The 22,160-nt window shown below is 38.5% G+C and overlaps 2 protein-coding genes across 10 annotated transcripts; both read left to right on the top strand.

The window, feature by feature from the left end:
- The first annotated feature begins 2,039 nt into the window (after positions 1-2,039).
- Positions 2,040-7,479, top strand: LOC131312772 (uncharacterized). Its single transcript, XM_058340744.1, has 5 exons — positions 2,040-2,609; positions 4,257-4,306; positions 4,730-4,807; positions 5,144-5,753; positions 6,580-7,479. Exons 1-5 carry the CDS (start codon positions 2,457-2,459, stop codon positions 7,189-7,191), a joined length of 1,503 nt encoding a protein of 500 aa, XP_058196727.1. The 5' UTR covers positions 2,040-2,456; the 3' UTR covers positions 7,192-7,479.
- Positions 7,480-15,104: 7,625 nt separating this feature from the next.
- LOC131312769 (uncharacterized) lies at positions 15,105-22,121 on the top strand. 9 transcript variants are annotated; one of them, XM_058340733.1, is made up of 16 exons: positions 15,105-15,459; positions 16,141-16,211; positions 16,373-16,480; positions 16,623-16,658; positions 16,843-16,953; positions 17,120-17,203; positions 17,307-17,425; positions 17,739-17,840; positions 18,384-18,500; positions 18,589-18,654; positions 18,902-18,968; positions 19,571-19,624; positions 20,754-20,843; positions 21,300-21,326; positions 21,469-21,495; positions 21,736-22,121. In XM_058340733.1, exons 2-16 carry the CDS (start codon positions 16,176-16,178, stop codon positions 21,847-21,849), a joined length of 1,158 nt encoding a protein of 385 aa, XP_058196716.1. In that variant the 5' UTR covers positions 15,105-15,459; positions 16,141-16,175; the 3' UTR covers positions 21,850-22,121. The 9 variants fall into 9 exon arrangements, with proteins under 9 accessions (XP_058196716.1, XP_058196720.1, XP_058196714.1 ...); XM_058340737.1 differs by having other exon boundaries at positions 15,106-15,459; positions 16,141-16,236; XM_058340731.1 differs by having other exon boundaries at positions 15,107-15,459; positions 16,141-16,236; positions 16,324-16,480.
- The last annotated feature ends 39 nt before the right edge of the window (positions 22,122-22,160 follow it).

The following is a 22,160-nucleotide window of genomic DNA, read 5'->3' as shown; positions in this document are numbered from 1 at the left end:
TGTAGTTGTAAGATTTTGAGCTAGTGAATCGCCATGGCGTGGCTTTCACCGCGACCAAATGTTATACAGGTGGGATGGAGATGTTGCTTTCTGGTAGCAGGGTCGATGAGACGTAGTAGGTAGACCATTCTCTCTCCCTCTCTCTTGATGAAGAGACTCATTTTGTACTGATGAATTGTTCGAAAATGCTAGCAGTTGACAACACTTGCCATTGTTTCTGGTCGGACATCTGTAGTTAATGTTTCTAGTCAGACATCTCTATAGTTATAGCGGAAAACAGGCCAACGCGCCAAGCCGAGTTTTGAGGTGTTTGAGCTAGGCTTGCTCAAAATTAGTAGGGGCTCGAGCTTTGAGAAGATATATGAATGAGCTGAGCTCGACCTAAAACTCGAGCTCTCTAAGAAAAGTGAATTAAATAGTATGAATTGCTATTTATGTTTACAAGATACAACCTCCGTATTTATATTTATGCTCCTGAGCTTGCTTGAGCCGATTTGGCTAATTTGAGCTTGGCTTGTACATGAAACGAACTTAAAATTCTGACTCAAGCTTGTTTATTAACTTTCACTTAACTATCCAAATTCGAATGAGTCCCAACGAGGAGACTCATGGTAATTGCGAACAGTTTGGTCCGTCTGCAGCCCTAGTTACATCAACTGTTTAAAATGTAAGGTAGTTGTTTTGTTGTTCCAAACGAGTTACAATCATCTTTTGTGGCAAGTAAAATGACAACTTCTTGACTTAAAAATCGCAAATGCATATCGTTTATTTAGCAAAAAGCAAAGTCACCTCACTTTTGGATGTTGTTTTGATCTAGCGGCTGTGATTTTACAATCTAAAGGTTTATATTTAAGGGTAGTTTCCTAAATAGGCTAAAAGTACCAAAAGTTTTTTTTTTTTTCATCACGGAAGGAGCTTTTTTGTTTCACAAAATACTAACAAAATTTTTAGCACTTTTAATACTTTTCGCACTTTTGGGAACTATCCCTTGGGTGTTGATGCCCAAACCATGGGACATAATAGAAAGAGCACGGCAAATAATGGAGACAAGGGTTTTTTTTTTTTTTTGGGGTACACGGAGCCATGTTTTGCTCACAACAAGAATTGAGACTTTTTCGCTGGGTCCAACACTTGCATTTGTCACAAACCAGAATTCTTTTGAAAAGTTTTACAATTTGGGGAACGATTTATTTAATTTTTTGGGTATATTGTCAGAATTTATATATACCAGTACAATTTCAGAAATTGCAAGAAAAGATCGCTACAAGGGGAAAAAAAAAAACTCACAAAAAAATAAAATAGAAAGGTTGAAATGAGGAGAAAATGAAAACTATCAAGAATTTCATTTCTTTTGTCAAGATATTACTACGGAGTATAACATACAGCATTGCCATTTTTTTTTTTTTTCACAACCGAAAAAGATTATGTTGGCTGTCCATAGAACCTAGTACTAATACCTTAGGCCTTTATTGTCCTCGTGATTTCTTTTTCTGGGCTCAAAAATTAATTTGAATATTTTAATGTACTCTTCACATGAAAAATACTTACTGTGATTAGATATCCGATAAAGATAACTTCACACTTTATTTTTTTTTAAAATGCACTCTATTTTTTGTTCTTTAGTAAAATTTTTATGCGTATTTTTCTCACCAAAATATAAAAAAGTGCATTTATATAAAAAAAAAAGAGTGAATTATTTCTCATCGTATATACTGTATAGCTTTTTGAAAAATGCTAAGTAAAAAAAAAACTTACTCCGAAAGTACCCCGAAAACAGTAATCAGTGGTTGAAAATCACTTTGATGATTGGGTCACATACATCAAAATAAATCTCAACCACTAGTTAATCTTTTCGGGATAATTTTGAGATATTATTTATTTGTCCCTAGCATTTCTGATAGCTTTTTAGATGAATTCTATTGAAGGCATATTTTGTGAGAGAGAGAGAGAGAGAGAGAGAGAGAGAGAGAACAAAATATCATCTTTCAACATCGAGAACCCAATGTTTTGTCTCTCTCAACTTACCCATCATAACCTTCTCTCTCCTCCTGGTCCTCCCCCTTGTTAAGTTTCATAACCCGTCAACCCCATTTCTCACGCATTCTTATCTACAGTCAACAACATTCCAAAAAAAGAAACGAAAAAGCAATCAAAACCACCAAACCCACCTTTTTAAAATCCCTAAACCACCATTTCGAAATAACCAATCAACATTACCCTTTTTCCTCCAATCCCTCCATCTCCAAAAGAAAACCCATTTTTCAAACTCTTTTAATTTCTCCTTTTCTGGATTTTTTCCGGGTTATTATCGCATCAACCAAACGGGGTCTTGTTTCACGTTTACCCATTTTGCAAATGAAGGGTGTCCGCTAACGTGAGCCGGGGTGGCCGAAGGTATCGGAATACCGAGAGGGGGTGGTGGTATCGTGGGCGTACACGTGGAGGGAGGTTTGAGGATGGTGGTAGTGGCGCGTGGGAGGCGGAGGTGGGGCACTTGGGAGGAGCTGATCCTGGGCGGCGCCGTCCTCCGCCACGGGACCCAGTCGTGGGGCGCCGTTGCTTCGGAGCTCCGAGCCCGGACTCTCTTTCCCTACAGTTTCACACCCGAGGTGAAAAAATTTAATCTTTTTTTTGATGTTTTCGTGATTCAAATATATATACACACACACCCATGTTTATATGGGATTGAATTTTTCAATATGCATATATATACACGCAGAGAGACAAGAACATGTTTTTTGTTTTGGACTTTATGAGGTGGTATTATGTTGTTTTATTTGCCTGAATTTATTGGTTCATTTGTTTTGTCAAGGTGATTGCGATTGGTTGGGTCAGGAAGTAGTACTAATTGTTTTTATCATTTGTTGTCGTGTAACTTAGGATTAAGAAGAATATGAAGTATATTTTTATATATAAAGAGATGATAAAAGAGGAATGGCCTAGGATACTTTGAATTACATTTTCGTACCTTTTTTTTTATTTTTAGTTTCATCGAAGTCTTAATTTTGTCCCTCCAGGCACATTGCCCGTGCCCAAATGCACTCTTAACGGTAATGTTCTTATTCATCTCTAATCCGTGTCTATGGCATTTAACAAAATCTAGACCTTCTCTAGATATGAACACACTTATCTCAATACTAATAAAATCCACATCAACTTCTCAATATTGATAAACATAAAAGCTAAAAAATTTCTATGCTCAATAGTAAATTTGCATAAAAGATCAATTTGAAAAATACGAATAAAAATAATAAAAAATTATCCTTCAAATTAAATGCGCGAGCATTATCTATTTTTTATTGGGTAGTTATAAGAAACAGAGAGGGACATTATAAAAATGTAGATTTTTTTCTATTCAAATACGTGTATAAAAATGATAATTATAGATGTTACAGAGAGAGAGAGAGAGAGAGAGAGAGAGAGAGAGAGAGAGAGAGAGAGAGAGAGTTTCCTATATCAAATTGCTCTGCTTTATATCAGAAAAAAAATTCCGCTACGTTTTCTCTAATTCAAATTGCTCTGCTTTATATCAGAAAAAAATTCTGCTACGTTTTCTCTAATTCAAATTGCTCTGCTTTATATCAGAAAATAAATTCCGATATGTTTTATAATATAGATGATAAAAGAGGATAGGGAATTGTTTTTCTTACCCAATTTGGGTGAATTTCAAAAACAATCCTTCTAGTCTTATGGAAGTCTTAATTTCGAGCCTGTAGTATTAATTATGGCGATTTTAACCTTTAATTTTACTTTTGATCTCAATGAATAAAGCCTGTTAAGCAATTGCACGGAGACGAGGGCAAAAAGGTAAATCATCCCCATGCCATGCCGCCACCAACCAAACCGCTCCACCCCCTTTCAAACCACCCTGCCACCACTGAATAACAACCTAACTTCCGTCCGATTGCTTCATAGCTGTTATTGAGTGGACTCAGTTGGGACCAAAAGTACACTGAAAGGTTAAAATCGAGAAACTTAACATTAGAGGGAAGAAACGAGAGGGAATATTTTGTAGTTAGCCCTTCTTTATCGTTTGGCCTCTTCTTTTCATTTGTACTTCTTTCATTCAAGGTGCATACTACTGCATAGTTCTGTGTCACATTCATATATGCTTGGGTACCTAGCCATGACATACCATCTAACGGATCTTCTACCTATACACAAGAAAACAAGTTTGCGTCTGACTTGGTATTTATTTTGTTATGTACTTCACTCAAACTTCAAAGTGACCGAAGTGCATTATCCTTCTTTTTCAGGCATGCAAAGCCAAGTACGAGGACTTGAAACAACGTTATTCTGGCTGCAAGTGAGTTGGAACTCTTTTTTGGTTGTAATTTAATTAATTTGGATGAATATAACTTAATATGGGGACTTGTATCCTTTTCCTATTGTGCACTGAAACTGGAAGCCCAACTGTGAACGCTGAATGTCTTTAGCTAGATTTACATCTTGTTGAAATGGTTTTTTTTTTTTTTTTTAAATTTATGGTGCCTGCCTACAAAATACATATGGTTTGAGGGATTAATAGAGTGGATATTAGTATATGAATCACTTCTTCAACGTTAATAATGGGTTATAATGCTTGGTGAATGGTGAATGGCATGATGTCAAAACCTCATTTCTTGTGTAGATAGGATAAAAAGTAACATATCTTTTGGATTTATAAAGCTTGCCATTGAATCTTGCATTGATTATCGTCTCATCATGCATACCTTGATGCTTTACTCAGAGCTTGGTTTGAAGAGCTACGAAAGAAAAGAGTAGCAGAATTGAGGCAGGAATTGGAGAAATCCGATGACTCAATTGGGTAAGTAAATTGTTCAACTAATTGTTAATACATCACAAACTACAGTTGTTTATTGACTATTCTATGTTCATGCTGATTGCTGCCTCCATCCCTGTTCACTGAAACAATTATGGTAATTCTACCCATGTTCCTTTATGAGACTATCAAATTAATCAGGCCAAAGTACCAAACGAATTATTTAGCTTCCTCTTTTCTGGTTTCCTCCATAAATCACTCTACTATTATCCCAACAAGAATTGATATGCCGCATTGCCATGCGATTTGAAGAGTATTTTGGCATTCCTTTTTTTATCCGTTCAGTTAGATTTTGTTGCTTATCACTTTTTGTGGTTCCAGGTCTCTCGAGTGCAAACTTGAAAGTCTCAAGGCTGAGAAAGAAAACTGCTGCCATTTAGGATATGGCTCCAGCCGGACTGCATCTCCTGTACCCATATTGACATCAGAGAGAGTTGAATCTTCTGGTAAAGAAACATCCAAGGACGGACTATCTGCTGGAAGTTTCTGCCAGATTCCAGAATCAGTTGCAGAGATGAGTAGACATCCAGATTCTGATTCTTCAGAGCAGGAGAAAATTTCAGCAATTAAGAAATCAGTTGATGAAATTTCTGAGTCTTCAAAGCAGGAGAAACTTCCGGGCAATGAGAATTTCGCAGAGACTAGCAATGAACAAGGAGTCACTCTTCTGCAGAAGAGAAGGGGGAAGAGAAAGAGGAAGGACTATTATAACAGGGAGCCCAGAGAGCTGAGCGTTGGAGAAAGTGAGAATTTGGGTTCAACCAATGTGGAAAATTCAACCAGTGAGTGTGGTCCAATGGTCAGATCATCCAGTATGAACGATTACGAAATAGGATCGTGTGGGGTTGGAAATGGGGATTTGAGGGATATTTTTACCTCAGTTGCGGAGAACAAGTATGCCTTGGTCTTTCGACGTCGGCTTGATAGTCAGGTATTACTAGGGGCTCTCCTACTTTATCATCTCCACCTTGCAATGAAACAATTTGTGTAATTCTATGTCGAAATCAACTTGCTGTGTATTTGCAACTTTTCATGTTCGCACCATGTCATGTTTGGGTATTTTGTGATCTCGTATGGCGCAGTTATAAGTAGCAAAATGTGAAATCTGAGGTGATGGATAGGAGCGATGTTACATGGACTTATCTAAATATGTCTATCCATGTCGGCCATTCGACAGTTGGATGAAGATATGAGATGCGAGTTTTGTATCCATACACAGTGTAGACACATGGATTCTCTAGTTTTTATTACATTTGAAGACGTTCACATAGACGCATAGAAAAGATCTAATCTCTCACCTGACAATGGGGCTAAGAATCTTACCTTTACTTAGAGAGGGGCAGCGGTACCACGCTCTTCTTTCTGTGCTTGTAGGTTGACTCCCCGGATGGAAGATATAGATTTCATAATTTTTCATTTTATAGTCCCATTTGATTTCAAGTACCTTTTTAAAAAATGTACATAAGATGTCATACTGTATAGTACAGTGCAAGTAAGATGTTGCACCATACCCGTACCTTTTGGACACAGCTCAATGTCCTAACATTTGGCCTTACGAAAGTTATGCACTCACTCCCAATACTCCTAACCAGGTCCGTGTATATACGGTTGAGAAATATGTTAGGGTTCTGCTCTGTCTCTTCATAGTAGTGCCATAAGGGATCACAAAAGGCTTTCTATACATTGTATGACGAACATGCTAAGTTTATGTAATAACGACCTCACAACTCGTACTCATACTAAATCTTCCATAACAGAAGAGAGCAAGATACAAGAAAACCGTCCGGTGGCACATGGATTTTGATACCATAAGAGCAAGGATTTCCAGCTGCTCCATCACATCAGTTAAGGAACTCTTCCGTGATCTGCTCTTGCTCGCCAACAATGCCCTAGTCTTTTACTCCAAAAGAACACGCGAATACAAGACTGCGCTTTTGCTCAGAGACATTGTGACCAAAGCATATCGACAGCATTGCATGGAATCCAGCACCAGGTCTGCCTCCCCCCTTTTCCCTCTCTCTCCAATGTGTAATCCCCCTGTAAAGCCTCGTAGTGTTCGCCTTTGTAACCGAAAATTGCCGGCTAAACTGCCAAATGCTGAAAGTGTCTTTGATGGGATTCCTCAAGCACAGGAAAACCCTAGGAATGTTGAGAATATGTCGTTTGGAACTCGGGAAAGACATGGAAATCCAAGTAATGCTGAAAATTCAGAAGTTCGTAGAATGCAAAGTAATTCTGAACCTGGACCCTCCCCAGAATCGATGTTTGGCAAGAAAAGCTGCATTCGGGCGAGAAAGGTGGGATGTGGATCATCTAGAGGAAGACCTAAAGGTCCAATCGAGGATAGGAAAAGGGCTCGACGAAGATGAGAAATGTTGTAGTTTAGTTTGCCTTTAGTTTTGTTACTCAGGATTTAGCATTAGGTTTTGTGCATCCGTGAATTGGGTTTCTTGTGCTAAATGTTGTAAGTGTAGATTGCTAAATAGTTTTAAAAAGAAATGAGGGAAAGAAACAGAGTTGTGAAGATGTTGAATTATGACAATGCAAGTGTTTTTGTAACGACATCCGTGAACGACTATGCAACTGAAAGGAGATTGTTGTCAGACTCATGAGGTTAAGCGCGAAATATGCAAACATTGTTCCTATGTTGTTGCTGCAAGAACAAATTTTTTGTGTGTGTGTGTGTGTGGAGATAGTTACTATGTAGGACTAACAGATGCCAAAACAAAAAAAAGAAGTCTGGAAAGAACCAAGTATTGCTGCTGTTTGTGCAGGCTTATTTTGAGATTTGCGGGCTGATTTCCTCCAGTTTAAAATGTCCATCTTTTCTGTGGCTAAGCGATGATTTCAAACGGGCCGGGCCTTATAAATGTGCTCAACGCGCGTTCTTGGGTGTACTATTTATCAATCTTGTTGTACCGTGCTATTTTATAATATGTTCTAAGTCCGAGTTATTTTGAAAGATATTCTATGTCCGAGTTGGTTCATTGGCATGTCACAAATGCACGTGTGTCGTATCTACTGTGCCTATTCATGTGCCAAATCATGTCATGCCCTTTCGCAATCGGGATTCATGAATTGGGGGTTGGTGCTCACAGCACCGTGCATCCGAGCCATGCAGCAGCTACACAGCACCAACCCCGAATCCGGATTCATGAAGCAGAATAAGAGCTCAAACAAATTATCGATATTAGTTTTAGAGTTAAAACAAAGATTGGTCAAAGGGTTACTCTGCGTTATAAATTTAAAGAAAAATACAATTTCATGATTTTCCATTTTTTGCTTTGTCACATTATGAATTGTGCATCGTGCATTATACACACACACACACACACACTATATTTTTGAAAGGCGAAAAAATTTAATTAATCTCTGAAATTGTTACAAAGATTAATAGGAACGAGGAGTGAAGACATCAAATTCCTAATCCAAGACCCAACTGCATAAACAACACTAGGAATAATCCTATGCTCATCCGAGACTCAAACCTCAAGTTTAACAAGAAGGCAAACATGGGAACACCGCAAAACTCACACCTGTTGGCCTAAAAACAATCAACTCAAACATCTAAAAGGCCTAAAAGTCCAGATAATGGGACAAACCCAAACAATGAAAGCCCAAGATTCTAACAGCTACAAACCCTAAACCTGTCGGCGCCGCACCAACCACCATCAACCACCACGCACAGCCGACCACGCGGGCGAGACTCCACACGCCGTTAAGCAAAGAGCCAGCCAAATCCAACAGAAAGACCGGTGGGAGAAACAACGCCAACGCCGAGATCGGACCTTGCCGTTAGGCAAACCGGCTACCCCAACAGCATAGACCAGCGGTCAATCAGGACAAGCAAACCGGCTACCCCATCGTGCATTATATACGTGTGGTGATATACGCAGAAGTAATAATCCAACATTAGCAAAGTTATTCAGCTGATTGTACCAAAAAGAAATATCAATTATAAATAACTAAGTCTAGCAATCCAATCCCATTTCACACAAATACAAAGTTATACAATGTCATGGGCCCCTATGCTATTGCTCAAACTCACCTATAATTTTCATGCCATACATATCGACCGAACCCAGTTGAAGCACATGAAGCATTTGTTGGCATCCATTTTTTAGAATTGATTATTATTATTCTACAATGTTGGACTTTATTCTCGTTTGTTTGACCTCAATTCTTTGTTGGGCTGTCTTTTCTCAAATTTGTTCTAACCTCTGTTCAGTCGGTGATAGTTACAATTCAAAGCTGAAGTTAGAGCTGGAGTTCTATCCGCGAAGATTACGGAAAAAAAAATGTTTTAAATTTAATGAATGGCTCGAATCGTTTGCGTGGGACCCGGAGTGGACCCCACATAGTGATCTGTGCACGGAAATTTGTGCGAATAGTCAGGCTCAAATTATATACTATTCACTCTTGGAGCACTGTAAGTGAAGGTGTTGTAGGGGCTTTCTCCGCCGCACATTTGTGTCGGCTCCACCACAAGTGTGTGGCCCCCACACAAATGTGTGGTGGGAAACATCGGCGGAGCGCCGCTTGGCGGTGCACCGAAAGCACCCTTGTTTGCCGAAGGCCCGTCGCGTGGCGGCCTTGTTTCAGACCTGGTTCCCAAGGTTACAAACATAGGCATTCCCAAGTTAATTGTTTGACCTGGTTTCCATTATTTAACAACTTGATTGTTCATCTTCGGTATTGTAAATCACAATCAGTCTCTATTATCGGCGAAAGTCAGCATAGTCTCATGACCTCATTTTCTTGGCACCTAAGTGCACCGTTGTTGGGCCAAAGGCCTCTCGATGCAATTTGTAAGCACTTAACAATTCACAAAAACAAAAAGGTATATTCTGGAAGAACTTGACTTGTTGAAAGTAACAGAAAATCATTCTTGAACGAATGAAGATGTACCAGCTGTTAGATTGTGAACAACTAATTAGAAAATTCAAAATTGGGTCCATTGATTGTGTTGAAGCATAGATAGCTAATTTCACAAGAAATTCTCAACCGTTGAATAAAAAGCATCGCCAGCCGGCAAATTTTGAAATATCAAAATTCAAAATATTTATACTTTTTCGATTCCTCTTTTCGCGACGAATCAATAAGTCACAAAAATTTGACGCAAAACTAACCAATACCCAAAAAAAAAAAAAAATGAATAAAGACAAAATAAATCACTCCCTAATTTCAATCCAAATCCACCCATAGCATAATTCAAATACCAAATCACACAATTAATACTTGTGATTTGACTTTTGAAGAGCTTGTTGGAGTTCACATTTGCAAATTTTAAATTACAGGATTACCAATGGAGGCACAAACCCTGTTTTATCAAAATTTTAAATCACATAAAACCCCCTTCAAAGAAAAGAAATAATTATTCCTTTGGTTTTTTCATGATTTTTTTTAACATCACTTATATTAAGGCAAAAGTAGTACAAGGGTGATATCTACTGTCCCCCTCTAATCTTTATACAAAGCTTCCAACAAAAACTCAGGTGCAACGCTCTATTAAACAAAAATCTCTTGAGTTGCTCCTGCATTCTTAGCTAATAAGTCTGCTACCCTATTAGCCTCGCAATAACAAAACATGACCCATAACGAGGAGACTCAAAAGCTAGTACCGAAATCTCCCGAAGCACCTTATTGAGCCGACCCGCTTGGACCTGCTTCCTACGTAAGACATTAAACACAAATGTGGAATCAATCTCAATAGCTACATGAGCAAACGTGAAGTGACCGGCGACCCATATGTATCCGTCATGCGCAGCCCATATTACTGCCATCATATATATTAATTGGAGTTGACGTGAATAGCTAGTTCGTAACCCAAAACAAACTCACCCACACAATTTCGAAACACACCAGTACCCAAACCAGCATATCCAAGATTGTAAATATTCAGAATTGAAAGGGCCCTTGACCAACCCTATGGAATGATAACCCCCAGTTGGTTATGTGTCACCAAAGTATTATTGCTTTTATTATTTATCTGCAACTAAAGTTACAAATTATTTTCCTGAACCGGACCAGCCATCGAACAGCAGTTGGCATAACAAACTAACAAACAAAATAAAATTGTAGCCATGAAGTCTGGAAAATGGGGGATAAGTGTTGGCTAATCCGGGGCTCATATTTCATCTCGGCCAAACACATTTCAGTCGTCCAGTCGAGATGAAATCTGAGCCATCTATTACCGAGCATAGACGGACCAGATAGAATTCGGAGGTGCTGGAGTGCGGACGGTGCACTACACCATGTAGTACGCCCGATCCAACCGTCCATCTCGACACGGATAGCTTGGATTTAATCTGAGCTCCTATTAATCCTAGCCGTCCATTGTTCGGATGAAAATCCGAACCGTTCATTGCAGAGATAGACGGCCGGATTGGCCGCACTACACATATAGTGTGGGAGTGCACTACAGCACCCCCGGGTCCGCCTAGATAGGACCAACACCCAGGGTCCTCCTAAGGGACAATCGGGTTGTTGTGCCAAAAACGAAATTGAGAATATAACAAATTAATAAACGATAAACAAGAGCACAAAGATATACGTGATTCCGCTGAAGCACAAAGCAAGAACATACTCCACGGAGAAAAGAGCAATAGGATTCACTATAAGCGGGGAGAGAAACAAAGAGGCGGCTATATCCGTAACATGAAGCACCAAACAGATATCTAGAGACAAACCCAAAAGGAAGACTCAAATCCTTGGTGGAACTCTAAGAGATGAACAAAACCCTAATATCTAAGCCCTTGAACAAAAGAACATACATAAGCAGCCTCCCAAACCTCCTATTTACAATTGGGGACCAAAAACCGGATAAAACCCTAAAATTCGCGCATAACATCCATCACGACGGCTCTGGCCGATTTGAGGACCGCCCGGGCCAATTTTACTGCAAGCTAACTTACTGCTACGCAGCCGAAACGGCCCGGGCTAAAATTACCAAAAGTTCCCGATTTTGATTTTTGCTGCTGCTCTCGCGACGGAATTCAAGGCAAATTCCAACAAGGGTCCTGGGTTCTAAAGTCTGAGATTATTATTTAGATTCAGATTGTTATGATGGTGTCGTCAAACAGATTTTCTTGACAAAACCCGTTTTCCAAATCCATGGAATTCGAAAAAAATAAATTAAAAGTCCACTCTAATGTCACAATAGAGAAATTAAATATTGTTGGCCGGTCGAAGAATCTGATCACTGGTAATTAACTAATTAGAAATTAAATTGAATTTCGTCACAAAGTTACGTTGCAAAGTATGTTATCCATGTCAATATATAAATAAAACTAAAAGTGGAGTGCTATTGGCTAAATTTGGAGTGCCAAAATCACCTCCCATAATTAAATTGCTTGAGAGCGCTAATAATAACCTGAACTTGAAATTACATTAAACTATTAAAAGGAAATTAATAAACAGAGCTTCCAAGTGTTGTCTTCCGTCTGGAAGTATTGCTCTCCGATCCGCTCATTCTTCAACATCTAGCGTTTGCATACCAGGGTACGTAATACCGTGAGCGAAAAGATGCACGATGGACAATCTCCTATCCTCTAACCTCTACGTTTCTTCTTATATTTCGTGATTCATATACGAGTTTGCACGGAGGAAACCCACCCCATTTGAAAAGTGGGTTTGGCGATTTGTCCAATACCAATCCCTAACGTGAATCGAGTCCCCCGATCCATACCAACCAAATGTCTTATCTACTTGCTTGAAAGCAATACGAAAATTAATTCATAGACTAAAAGTTCCTTTGACTTACGAGCCTCAATGTGACCGCGATGTACGGCTTGGCACGCGCACGCATGGTTGCTTGTGCTTTTACTAACTCACAAGCTTCACGTAATATACAGTTGTGATCCGAGCCGTCGGATGTTCGATCCGACGGCTCGGATCTCATCTCGATAATGAACGGCTCTCAATTGTTAGTTGCCGAGATAAAATTCGCGCCGTTAGATGCACGATCCGACGGCTCGGAGATGCGCAGCACTATCTCTAATTATGCCATTTTCATTCACAGGCTATAGAGGGAAGAAAATCCTATCTCGTTTGCTAGTCTATCCTCCAATAGTACTTTGGTTTATATTTTGGCTGGGCCTACTCTCAGGGACAGAGCCATGATTTCATAAACACGAGAGCAGGACTATGAATAACAAGATTTTGTAATTTTAAGATTCGGAAATCTAACAGTTTGTTTGGTTTAGATTTTGAGATAGGTTTTTTGGATAATCTGTAGAGAGAGATAGAAAGAGAAATGTGATTAATAATAGAAAAAAACTTATGGGAGATCATGAGCACAGAGAGAAATTGGGTTTTAGGACCCAAAACGAACATGTCTAAATAACACTCAATACAAAATATAATTCTTAACAAATAAAAAATAACTAATATTAATCTTAAAATTTGAAAAAAAAACCCCGAATCAACGCGGGGTTGTGGCCCTCATACGCCCACAAGTAGCTCCGTCATTGCCTACTCTAGTCCGTTCAAAATGATTGGAACCGTTCATCTTGTCGGTTCTGGAGAGAAGATTAATATGTACAAGAAAGATTAACATCGTCGAATATCAATAGACTCATTAATCACGAAACACATTTTGTGAATGAAAAAATAAACGGGAAATATAGTTTAAATTATAACTGTCAATTTTTGCTACATAATGTAATTTGTTGACGTAGTTATCTATCAAGCTGATTTGTTGACGTAGTTATCCATCAAGACGAATCAGAAAAGCAATTTTTTTTTACTTTTATCCTAATATTTTGAAAAATAACCACTTTTAAGTAAAAAAGACTTTTAGAAAAAGTTTAGTGGAACTAGGCCTAATTGGTGGAGCGTTAAAGCTAGATTGGCCATCCCTTGCCTCATTTCGAGAATTTAGGTATGACGGGGTGAGATTCGTACCTTTGTAACCAGACAAACAAAATATGATGTCCGTGACGTGGGAGATAAGCTATTTGTGATTATCTCACTCTTAGTCCAACCAATCAAATTACAAAAACTAAAAAATACAGATTAAAATTTTCATGTGAATCACCGGCCCAATAAAAATATTATTCTCATATCTTTCTCATTATGTCATATTCACAGTATATATGTTCTCAAATAACACCTCTCTTGGTGCGTTGGTAAAACAATAATCCAATATAAAACATATATGTAGATATAGATGTTTAAACTAATTATATTCTTTAATTTTTTTTTTGGTGCAACAGAAATTTAAACTAATTATATTCGACGTGGGCACCACAAGACAAAAATTCCACGAGCACCCAATAATTTATCCTCAATGAAAGTATTAATTGAGACAGTTCAATTCTATTAAGTGGCCCATTAATTAAACCTTTGAGACTCTCTGCCGTGATGAGCAGAGAGTACATTTTATTTGTTTGCGTGTAAGTGAAATTATAGTAATTTCTTTGTCACCTGGGAGATCATGTGTACACGTAAAGAATTTATTTGCCCACCCTCGTAAGGGTATGCTCATTTTGAGTATTATTTCAAAAATCCAAATTGTTTATTTCATTTTTTAATAAATCATGCAAAAATTTAGCTCAATCAAATATCCATAAACACTTGATTTAAAATTCAATTCTTGAATCGAGAATTTCGCCTCAAATATATAAATCTTATATCATGTGTTACTGAAATTTGTGATTGAGTTGAATTTTTACATGGTCTATAACAAATGAACTTAAACAAAACAAACGGTTCTAATCATCATACGCGTGAAATCGCACCAAGCCCCAAACTACAGGAGCTCAAACTGAAATTTCCCCAAGTTGTAATATTGGATCCAACCGCAATAAGGAACCTGCACTATTTAATATTTTTGGCATTTTTAGGCACCACCACGTAGTGTTCCGACACTCATATCCACCATATATTTTTGCAAACGTCCAGCGCTAAGGATATAGACCCCACTGAATACAGACTAATACCCAAATCATCTGAAAGAGAGTACTCCAATACCCAAATCTACATGGAGGCGGATTCTATGCAGTTGGGTTGGAGAGAGTCCATGCACTTCAATCTCAACCGTTCATCTTTGAATCCAACGGTCCAAGCTTTAGAAAAAAAAAATCAGAATTTTTTTTTAAATCTCGACCGTTAAAAATACCATCCAACGGTTCACAACTTCCCAACCGCACCTTTGCAGTGCACGTATGGACTGCACACAAGCCTAATTCAATCTACATGGACACAGTGTCAGAGTCCCCCTTCAAAACGGAGACCGAGAGCTCCTTGGCAACCAAAACACGCATGCAAACCAATCTCTCTCTCTCTCTCTCTCTCTCTCTCTCTCTGGACTCCGTAAAACTTGGCGTTTAGACGCTTACGTCTGCCCGACTCTTTCCTTTCCCCTGTTCCTCTCTCTAAATAACATATACATATTTGTATACGTACGTCTAGATGGGACCAGCAACATTGCTTTCAGCTTTTATATACTTCAGGTGACTCAGACTACGTCAACAAGTTGTACCGTACTATTATAGTCGCACATACTTATACACACGCAGAGAGATAGAACATTGGCGCGCATATTTTTCGATAGACAAACCGGACCGCAATCCCGGTCGCCGGAGATAGCCCAGAGCTCTGTTTCAGCTTCAATAAACCTGCTACTCTTCACTGAGGTTCTTATTTCTCTCAAATATCAATTCCCTGTTTTCGTGATCATTGGATATATAACTATACAAGGTGTGGGATATGTGGTTTGATTAATTCTAAAAGTATATTTCCGGTGGGATTATATATCCTTTCGCAGTAAGTCCCGCCAAACAAGCGGGCCCCTGTAATTTTTGGACTTGGCTCCCCGTTTTGGTTTTTTGTTTTCTTGTGATTAGAGAAGGTGGGTATTGTTAGAATAGTTGAATTAGCACCTTAGAAGAGGAGGAGTAGCACTCCCAAACTCCTTTTCCTGACACCTGCTTGCGCCCCGATGCCGATGGGCCAAAGGCCTCTTAGCGTGTTGATTCTATGTTGATTTGAGAGTTGAGGACTGAGGAAAGCTGCCTTCCTAATTTCCCTTTGCCGGAAAATAATGCTACTTTGGAGAATATTTCTCAGTTCGAATATCAGTAATTTGTGGATGCGGTTCTGTACCCCTGATGAATTCAGACTGTATTTTATTACCCTATTTTTGTGAATTTTATAGAATCGTATCGATATTATCTGATGGCTAAGGTTAATCTCTCTCTTTCTCTGATAGTTTGTGGTTGTGTAGTCCTCGAAATCAATAAAAATTTACTTGTTTGTTGTGTTCATGGAGTTCTATTCGCATAGTAGTAATATATTGTCGAAACAAATGATTGCAGTTTATTACGAAACTATACGGAAACTACTGCTGTCTATGAAGCGTATTTGGGTATTGGAGACGGATGGTGAGGTAAAGACGCATACTATTTGATGAGGTATACTGTTTTTTCGATTTCGATTTATTTAGTTCTGGAAGCTAGGTGGGAAGGAAGACGCAGTGAGTTATTCGTTTCGTTTTGTAGAGGCCATTGGATGTGTAAAAGTACTCAAAAAATAACTATGGGAGTGCAGGGAACATGCGGAATCAAAATGACACGACTGCAGTTCTTGGGAATCATTTGCACAGTTACGTTGTTCACGGTGTACACAACTACAAATTACCAGTTTCTACAGACAAAGGTACGGCGATATTATCAACCGACGAATGAGGTTTTTTTTTAATCGTATAATCAACTTATGTTTGTTCTGTGACCGTGGAGTACTTACGAAGTTTTTTTTTTTGGCTTCCACTAATTTTTTTTTTCTCCTTTTTCATCGTCAGATAGAGGAAAAGTCGAATCCCTTCTTCACGCCAGTGGTAGTTTTATCTCTTCTGTTTTCTGTCTTAGACACACACTTAGGCACCATTGCTTCTCATTTAGTCTGATACTAGATTCTACAACTTTTTTCCGGTGATATCTTTAGATCTTTATTTTCCAATGCAATCTTGGCGTTCCATGCATTTACTGTTATTCTTAGCTGTTTTTGATTCTTCGATATAGGGTATTGGCGTGTCCTTCAATAGTTTGGATGGTTTACCTCGTGGCATCATTCAAGCTACATCAGATTTGGAGTTGAAACCGCTATGGTCGAAAAATGATTCAAAGTCGAAGGTTAGGTTCTGATCTTGATACAGTCGCCAATATGCATAAATCTTTTGAAGTCCTGCGGTTGCTTTAAAGCTTTACTTGCAATCTGTTGAATTTTTTGTACCGATATTGTTCTGCCCATCGTTTACTTCATATTTGTCGTAACATGTTGCTTTCCTTCAATTTTCAGGTTAATGTTCCCAAATCTCGCAACTTATTGGCGATTCCAGTTGGCATTAAACAAAAGACAAATGTTGATGCTATTGTTCAAAAGGTATACAGGCCCCTTAATGCTTGGTATTCAAGAGCTATAGTAGGTTGTTCACATTAGGCATGCCATTGTGTGGACCTAATTTGCTTAGTTTTAGTGATTTCAGTTTCTTGCAGACAGATTTACAATAATGTTATTGCACTATGACGCCAACGTGGATGGATGGCTTGATCTTGAATGGAGTAAGAAAGCTATACATATAGTAGCGCCGAACCAAACAAAATGGTAAGTTTAGTGTTTAGATGATTTATTTCTCAATAACCGGTGAGAATTTAGACAAGTCATAGCTTACAGTGAGCCCTGAAGTTTCCCTGGCTGCAGCATTCGGCTTCTGATAGGAATCATAGGATGGCTCTAAGTCCGTCAAAAGGATTGTTTTATTCCTACTATATCATCTCTCTGACTGACTGATCAAATTGCATGTTTCCTACTACTGCCTTTATAAGCTCTCTTAGGATGGACTCCCTCTAATCCAACTTTGTATGTAGGAATTACTTTGATCCTTTTGTGGTGTGATATTATCTAATGTTCCTTGTAGGTGGTTTGCGAAACGTTTTCTGCATCCAGATGTTGTGTCTATTTATGACTACATATTTCTTTGGGATGAGGATTTGGGAGTGGAGAATTTTCACCCAGGAAGGTATGGTCAATGCAGTTTTTGTTGCTCTTTCTTTGTCCTAGTTCAACGTTTTCCTCCTTTAAAATAAATCTTCTGCACAAATCATTTTTCCTAAAGGAGCTAGTACAGATAGTTTCTTTGTCGATGAACCCCAACACGAAAAGTTGCGGCTTGCGCACTCTCAGCTAAACTGTGCCATATGTACTTTTGAACTTCTGGTTCGCTCGTTTAATTTCTAAGTGTTTCTTTTTCAGCACGTCGACAATGTAAAATACAGCTTAAAAAAAGCATGTTACTGTAGAAATTTTTGGCACCTCCAATTCTCCATGTACCCTTTGGATTTTGGACGCTGATTCACACTGCAATACCATGTAATGGAACCATCCAGACTATGACAATAAAACAGATGATCAACATATGTATTCTAAGTCTCTTCTTAGTTGTTGAGCTGATGTTTTTTCGAGCAGGGCACTTGATCTTGTCCATAAAAGGATTGATCATGTTATTGTTTGCTTGGGGGGCCTGTAATCTGTCCATGGAACTTATCGATTGAAAACGTTGCAGATATTTGAAAATAGTGAAGTCAGAGAGACTGGAGATATCCCAGCCTGCTTTAGACCCAAATTCGACCGGTATACATCACAAGATTACAGTACGCAAAAAAGGAAAGAAGTTTCATACGTGAGTGGGGAGGCCTTCGCGATTTTTCTGATATATTCTCCTTTTGAATTCTTTGATTCTAGTTCCAGCTTTTTGTTACTTTGTACAGAAGAATCTTGGATGCTAAAGGTCGCTCGAATTGTTCAGAGGACAGTGAGGGGCCACCATGCACAGGGTAAGTTATCTGTTCATGCACTCTCTTGGTTGCCTGTTGCGTTATTAATTCTCTTAACAACCAAGTTTACGCGGCCTTGGTTCAAATTGCCATCACTAAGCTCCTTCATTAAAGCAACTCTTTAAAATTTTCACGTGGGGAATGGTTTAGGCATTTTATTAGCGACACTATATTTGAGTGGGTTTTCAGAGAACCTTTTCCAATGGCTTGATAAAATTAGTAAAGTTCCTCACTTTGTTTTTGACAGATATGTAGAGGGAATGGCTCCAGTATTTTCGAGATCTGCTTGGCCTTGTGTTTGGCATCTTATACAGGTGGATTTGTCGTCTTCTTTTTTCCCTCCCCCCCTTTTCAGAGCTCCAGTTACCTCAAATAACATCTTTAAGATGGTTCTGATGCAATTGTGAATCTTATAAGCATGTTTGATGTTGGTAGAAAAATGTATGTTAGGAGGTGATACCTGGGGGAAAAAAAATCTTACCTTGCAGGATAGTAAAACAGCAAATATGAGTATGTGGTGCCTCTGATATTGATAACAGTGGTTAGCTCTTGGGATCCTCCATACAAGTTGATGGCGCAATCTGAAACTGACTTTCACTGCTTTGACTTGCATTTTTGGAGCACTGGATTGCGACCAAAATGGTTTTGGATCTCCATTATATTGACAAGCAATGGGTATTATGAGTTACCAAAAAAAAAAAGCAATGGGTATTATGAAGTAAAACCATTGTAATTGATTTGAAGAGATCTCTCTTATTCTTCATCGCGAAAAGTTGACTGTTTTTCGTGAAGTTGTCTTTATGGAGTTTTGTAAAGATATTTCTTCTTTCTGGAATACTTGTTTGAATGTCTTGTATACCTGCATCAATGTTGAATTGACAACTTAGCTTATAGGGCTGCTTCCATTTTTTGGCAGAATGATCTTGTGCATGGATGGGGAATGGATATGAAACTTGGGTACTGTGCACAGGTGAGATTTACTAACACCTTTGCATGCATCAATTTAGAGCTAATCATTGTCGCGTGTGTTGCATCCATTGATGTTTTATATCATTAGACGAGAACCATGGGACAGAAATATGGCGCATCAACATGGTGGTGTTGTAAACAATTCGTTATTCTTTTGCTATTTGAGCATGTTCGACATATTCAGATGAGCATAAAAGCTTGGTTTGGTATTTGTTTCATTAACTATATAATCTTCATATTTTCTGACTATGAATCTTGGATTGGAGTATTTGTTTTCCAGTGACTTACAGATATCTCCATCTACTCCCCGCTGATGTTGCTTGGATAATGAGTACTGAACCAAAATCCTTCCCTCCTTCCCTATAATCATGCAGCAAGAGCATATTTTATATATGCAGCAAGGCCGATTTTTAGAACAGATCCTCCATCTTCTACCTCAGTTGTTTGTACTGTCACCTCTTCTAGAACCACTGATGCCACCTTTGTTTCTGGATCTGCTTCTTTTCACCTTGCAAAACTACACCAACGCTAGCGATGCACTTGAACCGGTCTCCAACATCACCACCTTGACGTCCTTTTTGTCCATCTTTAAGCTTTCCAGTGATGAATTTAACTCGATATTTTAACACTAAGTGGTTTATTCTGAAGGGGTACATTTCAGAATGTGTAAGTTGAATGTTTCCCATCTCCCCCGAAAAGAAACGACGAACATACAAAATTCAAAGACCTTATTTCTGCCTTCTGGATTCTAAAACTTGCTAGGATGTGCACGTGTCACTCTCGAATGTATGAATCAGAGTAGCGATATGCAGTCATCTGCGGAGATATTATTTCGGTTAAGTGTCTGGTTGTTCTGTATTATCTTTGTATTTCTGTTCACAAACCTGCATCATCTACATGTTTCCGATACAAATGGTTTGGCTCTAGATTTTTTGATCTCATTGTATCACTACGTTTGGCTCTAGATTTTTTGATCTCATTGTATCACTACGTTTGGCTAATGCATTTAAGCAAATACATTGGTTTGTATATTTTTCAAGTCTGTCGTTCTTGGAGTACTCTGCGGTTCATAATTCAAATGCTTTGTTAGCAGGATTGTTACAATTCTTTGTAATTTTTGACTTTTCCAGGGCGGCCGAATTGAAAATATAGGAGTAGTTGACAGTGAATATGTTCTTCATCAAGGAATAAAATCACTGGGTGGTGCAGCTGCTGAAACGGTTAGTTCCTTTCCAACTTTTCCTGTACATTTTACTTTGTAACCACTTAATTATTTCTTTGTTTTTAAAGAAACATAGAAATATCCTCCCAGACACAAGGTTTATCTCAGATTCTGAATCAGACCGTTCGCTTAGGGAGATTAAATCATGACATCGGTTGGTTTCACGAGAATGCCTCTCTTTGTGTTAGAACAACCCCCGCGCAAACACTAATGCATAAATCAATAAATGACAGTTGAAACAAGCGCAGACATCCAAAATCTGCTATATTGCCTCCCCATTTCTTGTCTACGTTTTCTTGGGTTGGTAACGCATTCTTCATCGTTCACTTTACGTGTAGTCATCAATATTGTTCGAGGAGACTTAGCAACGCAATCTTCTTCTTCTTGTTGTTGTGTGGTTTTTTCTCACATATCTCTGTTCTCTGCTGTTAATTCCTTTTCTATCCTTGTGCAGCCTTCAAATCCTGAGATGTCGACCCAGGTATGATATTTCCCTTAAGTTCCTACAACTTGTTTCTGTCTTCGTTCTTATTAAGCATTAGTCGTAAGTTGAGCGATTATTATGACAATGCATGCCTTCGTTTCAAACATTTCTAACCGAGTTTCTCTGTCTTTGTTTGCAGAAACCTACTGTCGATGTGCGAACTGAGGTGAGACAACGGCACCAGTAGTTTACTTTGTCATCAGTGATCTGAAACTACTATATCATCGAAAATTCCTCCTCGTGAATCTCAATTTTCAATGTCGTTATTAGAAGGGAGTAACGAGTTTAGATCAAGCCATTGCATATGTGAATATACATTTGCTTTAGCCATTAAGGACACAAACTTTATGCAAACTCATTCGATTAAAAGTCCTTCGCTCTGATCATACTGAAACGAAATCACCAGGTACGAAGGGAATGTACGCTAGAGCTTAGAAAGTTCAGAGAGCGATGGGACCAAGCCGTGAAGGAGGACAGGAACTGGGTTGATCCATTTAGGAGAAAACGACCGAACCGATGAAGACGTACTGCTCTCCTATGAGTTTTATTTTCGGCATCGAAGCGGGCACTCTCTCACTGCCCAACCAATCATTGTTCATGATTTTGCATTTTTAGTAGTATACCACCACATACACAGGAAAAAATGTCACAGAGATGTATTCGGAAGAAAGTGTAGATAAATTTCTTTCATTGCGGTTTACAATTTTCCTTTTTCAACAGTGTATAAACTCAGAAAAATTTTCACAGAAAAATATCCAGAATATAGTGTGCATGGAATCTTTGCTTCATTCATTCTGACAACATGTTTAATTGATTGTGTTGAATATAGTG

This window comes from Rhododendron vialii, chromosome 13a, assembly GCF_030253575.1.
Source record: "Rhododendron vialii isolate Sample 1 chromosome 13a, ASM3025357v1".
Taxonomy (NCBI): domain Eukaryota; kingdom Viridiplantae; phylum Streptophyta; class Magnoliopsida; order Ericales; family Ericaceae; genus Rhododendron; species Rhododendron vialii.
Note: the sequence above shows the minus strand (reverse complement) of the source record. Positions and strands in the feature narration are given on the sequence as shown.